Here is a 7,078-nt window from a genome sequence, read left to right on the forward strand (position 1 = left end):
AGGAATATTGTGGCTAAAGCTGATGAACTAAGAGCCTGGATCAGTGCTTGGAATGTGTTGGCCACCAATTGATTGTTGTGGTCATTACCGAAACCTGATTGAGAGACGGACATGGCTGACAGCTCAACATGCCTGGGTTTCGAAGTTTTAGACGAGATAGAGATGGGGGTAAAAGAGGTGGAGGAGTTGTTTTACTAATCAGGGAGAATGTTATGCTGGGACTCAGAGAGGACATAGTGGAGGGTACGGTTACTGAGGCACTATAAGATGAGCTAAAAAAATAAGAAAAGAGCAATTAATCTAATGGGAGTAAAACAAGCCACCCAATAGCCAGTGTTAGAAAGAGGATCTGACATGTAGACAGATTACAGAAGAATGCAAGAACTACAAGGTTCTTGCAATGGGTGACTTTAACATCCCCAATATTGACTGGGGCTTACTCAGGGCAAGAGGATTAGATGGGGCAGAATTGGTTAGCTGTATCTGGCCACCTAAACTATAGGCTGCTGAGCCTCACATCAGCAATAGGGAAACTATCGGAGAGAATTCTTCGAGGGAGGATTCACTCGTGTTTGGAAGTTAATTAAGGGTAGCCACTATGGCTTTGTACATGGCAGGTCATGTCTTGCCAATTTGATTGCTTTTTGAGGAGATTAATGGAGTGGCGGATATATGGCGGACATGGTTTTTAGTAAGGCTTTTGATAAGGTCCCTCATGGTAGGCTGATCCAGAATATTAAAATGTACAGGATTCACTATTCCATGGCTGTATGGATTCAGAATTGGCTTATTCATAGAAGACTGTGGGTTGAGGTGGAAGATAGATATTTTGGCTGGAGGTCTGTGACCAGTGGAGTTCCTCAGGGAACTGTACTGGGACCTCAGCTGTTGATGATATATATAAATGCTGTGGACATAAATATAGATGGGTTGATGAGTATGTTTGCCCAGGTTCCCAAGTTAGGATTGTGATTGTAAAATAATTTTCTCTACATTCAGGAAAATCAACCCATTTGATTGTCATCTCTTCCATCATCCTGAACATGCACTGCAATCCATTAATGATTCACATGTCTACAGTGTGTTATGAGCACTGCAACTTACCTCGGTCTTCCTAGCCAATACTTGCCATGCATTCTGCATCTAGAAAGACATGGCAGAAATCTCGAAGTGCACGTTCAAACCATCTTCATCTTCTAAATCAGAAGAGATTGTGGAATGGTGGCGAGGAGTGCAATGTGAGAAGGAACCTTAAATATGAGCATGCCCCCATCTTCAATATATCCCTGCCAGACACAGACTCTTTGGGAACCATTCATATTCAATATACCCTCCTCCAGACTACTTAGGTTTTTTGGCACCTGTAATGCTAACCAGGATAATGGAGAAACCTTTTCCTGCATGTATAATACACATATCATGTTGTAGAAATGTGCAAGCTGGGATATGCGTATAAGCATTGGATAAATGGTAAGGCAATGAGGAGGTGGTGGGATACTCAAAAGTTACATATTATTAATCATTAAGATTTTTGCCAACTGAATGATGAGTGCATCAGTGCAGAGTTATAGTTGGAGAAATGAGATTTGCAACAAGTTTATTGACCGTGGCTATTTTTGCAATATCATTAATTTTTTTTGCAGAATTGCATCCATGTCCATCTCATCTTGCTCCTGGTCTTGAACTCTTCGGCCATGTCCTACCACCACAGTTTTATGGTCAGTTCACTTCAAGGAAACCTGAGCCTCGTGACTGAGGGAACGTTTTTTTCTTTGCTCCAGCTCTTTGATCGAAACCTCAATGGAGGCATCAGAAAACTGAGTTGCCACACATGTCCATATTCATTCATTCATTCATTCATTCATTCATCATCGTTGAAAACATTAGCGACGCAGTGGTGCTGATTTCCGACGGGAACAGTACCGGACGCACCACACATCTCTGTCCTCCAGTTCCTGCGGACTTCCGCCGCTGGAAGTATAGGATTTTGGTGTGCGTGCTTTATCGTCATTCCTTACAATGTTATGTACGACAGTGAGCGCAACTTCTAATGAAGTGTGGATGGCCGTTGGCTCGCTAGAAGCTCATCCGCCCTTTGACACGTCTTGTTTTTGGTCCTGCTGGGGGTCAATAGCCCCCTCCTCACCTGGCAAACCAGATGGGGGAGACGGTTTAGTCGCCGACTATCCTCCATGGAGCAGGTAGCACGGGATTAGATGGTACCCATGGTGGGGGGAACTCCCCCCGACCTGACCTGTCCATTTGGGTTGCATCAAATTATTGATGTAATGAGTTCTGCAGTAGTTAAAGTCAATAAGCATCATAAAATTAGGTAAAATTCAATCAACTAAAGATAGACACAAAAAGCTGGAGTAACTTAGCGGGTCAGGCAGCCTCTCTGGAGAAAAGGAATAGGTGACATTTCGGGTCGAGACCCTTCTTCAGATCCGAAATTGACAAAGGGTCGAGACCCGAAACATCATCTATTTGTTTCCTCCAGAGATGCTGTCTGACCCACTGAGTTACTCCAGCTTTTTGTGTCTATCTTTGGTTTAAACCAGCGTCTGCAGTTCCTTCCCGCACATTACGATCAACACTACTTGGGTACAGCTGGTGTTCGACAATCACTAATAACAGCCCCCGAATGACTGTCGGTTCAACGAGATGCAAACTTGGCACCAGCTCATTGCAGCAATCACTTCAGTCAGGAGCCTCAATGAGTTTCAAGTGCAAGCTGCATGGTCAGACCAACATGGATCATATTCTTACTGTGATTCAATGTTTTCAGCACAGTCGGTATTCTAACAATCACCGTGCAGCTGACTGCAACTGTTAAAATGTACAAGCTATCCAACGTGGAATGGAAAAAACATGACGCATAATTAATGTGTGCAAAAGGATTCTGGAAAAAAATAGTGTTTTGTTTACATAGTTTTATACTTTGTTTGAATGTCACTCATTCTGTTGGTTATGTCTTTGACAGATGGAGCTGATGGAAACTTTCCAAATTCATCCTTGCGTGTTGCTGCCCACAGCATTTCATCTGAAAGTGTTGACTGGCATTTAACAACAATAGACTTCAGATCTTACTGCTAACTGGGCACATTTTCTCCCCATGGCCTGTTTACTGGTGGGGGCTCTCCTTCTGGTAGCCCAAGCCTATACGGTGCACTCAGGAACTTCTCAGTGGAGGGAAGGAACTCTGCTTCAGTCATTAAAATACCACGGTGAATTAGAAGGCAATGAATCCGAACACAAATCGCCACTGCCGCAGACTTCCATTACGAGCCAAATAATTCCACAAACCATAATTATTGGTGTTCGCAAGGGTGGGACCAGGGCTCTGTTGGAGATGTTGGACATTCACCCTGATATTGTAGTTGCTGCCACTGAGGTCCACTTTTTTGATTGGGATGAGAACTATGTGAAAGGTTTAGAATGGTACAGAACGCTGATGCCATTCTCTTACCCGCACCAAACCACAATAGAGAAAACCCCAGGCTATTTCACATCGGTTAAGGCTCCAAAAAGAATCCATGATATGAACAGTTCTACCAGATTGTTGTTGATTCTGAGAGACCCGACTGAGAGAGTGATCTCGGACTATACCCAAGTATACTACAATCGGCTGGAAAACCACAAGCCTGTCCAAGCCATAGAGGAAATGGTCATTAAAAATGGAGCACTCAATACTAAATACAAGGCCATCCAGAGAAGTCTGTATGACATTCACATGGGCAACTGGCTACATTATTTTCCACTGCACCAAATACACATAGTTGATGGCGGGGCTCTTATTAAGAACCCAGTGGAAGAATTACAGAAAGTAGAAATATTTCTCAACATTCCTGCTAGGATAATGACGTCAAATTTCTACTTTAATCAAACCAAGGGGTTCTATTGTCTTCGAAGTGATGGCAAAGAAAGATGTTTACATGAATCCAAGGGTCGACCCCACCCGGTTGTGAACGGGACTGTGCTGAAGGAGCTGCACGCTTACTTTAGAGAACACAACGAGAGATTTTTCAGGATGGTCAAACAATCCTTTAACTGGCATTAAAGCACGTGGAAGATGCACGTCGCCTCAGCGAGGGTTAAAGCAATCGAAACCATTTTGCGATTTTGTAACGGCATCCTTTTTAATTCATGGACAAATTAGAACAGTTTGTGGTCTGCTGCCATCGTTGGTGGGCAGGGTCAACCAATCGCCACACGAAGGCTGGACAATAACATCAACAGATTGCGTCATTGGTGAGAACAAACTTAGAACTCCCAATTTTAAAGAAGAGAAACATGCCCAGTGGCAAAACATTCCTTGATGGAAACAAGAAACATTAATATACAGTATATTTCAACGGAATTGACACTGCTGGTATGTTCCGACGGTATGAATATAGATGAGAAATATTGACAACCCTTGTCAATTATTCTTTGCTTAATTGGCTTGTTACCGTTTATGTTCTGCTGAATGTTGCTTCCCCAACCAGTTGACCTGGAATTGCATATCCATTTCCAATTGAGTGTCTAAATGACCACCACCAACCTTCTCCAATAAAGGTATTTTGCATGTTTGAAGATGCATGATATTATTTCTGTTTAAAATATTCATACGTAATAATTCAGAAATGAAAGTGGCAATGGACTTGTGTTACTATATTCAATACATATACTGTAATATATTGTAAATGGTTAGATAAAATTATGATTTGTGAACTTATTACTCATAGTTGCTTTAAATTACCAAGAGCTCCAATGTAAACCTTTTTCTCTGCCGTCTTTGTGCTATTTATATTAAAATAAATAATATTTTTTTACATAATCCATGTTTCGTTATATAATTGTCTACATCGTACTTCTATCATTCAAACTATAAAAAGGAACTAAGTTGTTGCAACACCATATATAAATTCATTTTTAGGATACATGAAGACAAAAGAATAGACTTAATAAATACCAATGATCTTGTATATATGTATACTCATCTACATTTTAACCTGAACCCCATTGTGTAAGCAAATTTATTAAATGTTTTCAATTAAGAATATGATGATGTCATTGATCATTAAAATGTTAACAGAAGCTTTTCAATGACTAAACAACTGATTTTATTCTAAAATACTGCTCAATTTAGAGAGCGTTACTGGATAATTGATATTGATTTTTTTTAATGGATAAAATCTATCAAGTTTTCAAAATAAACTTTATTCATAGTGCATTAGCAACAATGGCAATTGATTGTAAAATTCTAAATATATAAATATAATTAAATTAAATAGAATAAAATTAATATGCACAAAGCTCATCCATAAAACTGCCTTTATGAAGAGATTCAATCTTATTTCATTTTGGTGCGGAAATCCCATCACAATCCCATCAGGTTAAGGGTTGAGCTGCACATACATTTGTTCCAGTGGTTTCATCTTCTGTCAGTTGTAATCACGTATTGCAACTCATTCGTCTTCTCAACTTGCAAGGACTTTGCAGCCAGTCTGACAGTTGAATTCATATCCTCCATCCTGATAGATCTCTGCGACCTTCTCTCAATGTATTAAATTATAAACCAAGAAACCAGTTCAAACCTGCCAATAACTCAATTTTTAAACATTATAGGCATAGCACTAATACTGTACAAATTCTCATTGGCCACACTTCTATTCAGAGTTATTTGTGGTCATTTCAAGTGTTGGATAACAGGTTTTCTATAAACTACCACAATTCCACATATCACATCCCGTTCTCAAATCTTTACAAATGTTTGGCTAATGGATCAATAAATATATATTCACATAATTGTCCTGAAAATTGTTGCAGGCCACACATTGTATTGAATCACTTGACACTATGGTAAAAGGCTTGGATAGAGTGGATGTGGGGAGGATGTTTCCACTAGGACCAAAGGTCATAGCCTCAGAATTAAAGGATGTTCTTTTAGGAAGGAGATTAGGATGAATTTCTTTAGTCTGAGGTTAATGAATCTGCGGAGTTCTTTACCACGAAAGGCTGTGGAGGCCAAATCAATGGATATTTTTAAGGCAGAGATAGATAGATTCTTCTATCAGATAGGCAGGAGAATGGGGTTAGAAGAGGTTGTTCAGCCATGAATGAATCGGATTTATGGGCCGAATGGTCTAATTCTGCTCCTATCACTTAGACTTATGACATAACTTATGGTCTCCATTTTGCTGGTGCATTGATTTGGTTTATTGACTGAATTGATATATACATGAGAAAGATAGTTCAGAACATTGGTCAATGCACTTTAGTTTCTTCGTTTTATTCCGTTTATAATAGTACACAAGTGCAGACTCAAACAGGTTGGATGTTTGGAGCTTGGTCACACACACTTCTGCTATTTTCCACTGTGATACGAGTGTTTAGGGAGTACCAAATAAACAAAGCAATCAACACTTCCTCATCAATTGAATTAGATTATGCATTTTTTTTTAATTGCAGAAGGGCATATGTTTGTCCTGTATCTTCCTGTGGCACTTTTATCATTTGTGAGTCCTCAGCTCATTTACATGCACCCTATTGCCTTGAGCTCCCAGCAGTGAGGAGCTGTTCAGCCAGCTGTTTAACTGTGTGCAAAAAAAAAACAAATAGCTGGAGGAACTCAGCGGGTAAACCAGCATCTGTTAAGGCAATGGGATTTAGAAGGATGAGAGGGAAATTAAAAGAAACATATAAAATTATTAAGAGATTGGACACACTAGATGCAGGATACATGTTCCCGATGTTAGGGGAGTCCAAAAACCAGGGGCCACCATTTAAGAATACAATATATGCCATTTAGAACTGAGATGAAGAAAAACCTTTTCACCCAGAGAGTTGTGGAATTCTCTGCCTCAGAAGGCACTGGAGGCCGGTTCACTGGACGCATTCAAGAGAGTTAGATCGAGCTTTTAGGGCTAGAGGACTCGAGGGGTATGGGGTGAAGGCAGGAACGGGGTACTGATTGTGGATGATCAGCCATGATCACATTGAATGGCGGTGCTGACTTGATGGGCCGAATGGCCTACTCCTGCGCCTATTGTCTATATATCTATGGAATGACATTTCGTGTTCAAACCACACATAG

General features: G+C 40.4%; 1 protein-coding gene across 1 annotated transcript; it reads left to right on the forward strand.

Annotated features, from left to right (window-relative positions):
• Positions 1 to 1,328: 1,328 nt before the first annotated feature.
• Positions 1,329 to 4,805, forward strand: LOC129703921 (heparan sulfate glucosamine 3-O-sulfotransferase 1-like). The gene has a single exon (XM_055646634.1). It carries the CDS (start codon positions 3,116 to 3,118, stop codon positions 4,058 to 4,060), a length of 945 nt encoding a protein of 314 aa, XP_055502609.1. The 5' UTR covers positions 1,329 to 3,115; the 3' UTR covers positions 4,061 to 4,805.
• The last annotated feature ends 2,273 nt before the right edge of the window (positions 4,806 to 7,078 follow it).

This window comes from Leucoraja erinacea, chromosome 15 (genome assembly GCF_028641065.1).
Source record: "Leucoraja erinacea ecotype New England chromosome 15, Leri_hhj_1, whole genome shotgun sequence".
Classification (NCBI taxonomy): domain Eukaryota; kingdom Metazoa; phylum Chordata; class Chondrichthyes; order Rajiformes; family Rajidae; genus Leucoraja; species Leucoraja erinaceus.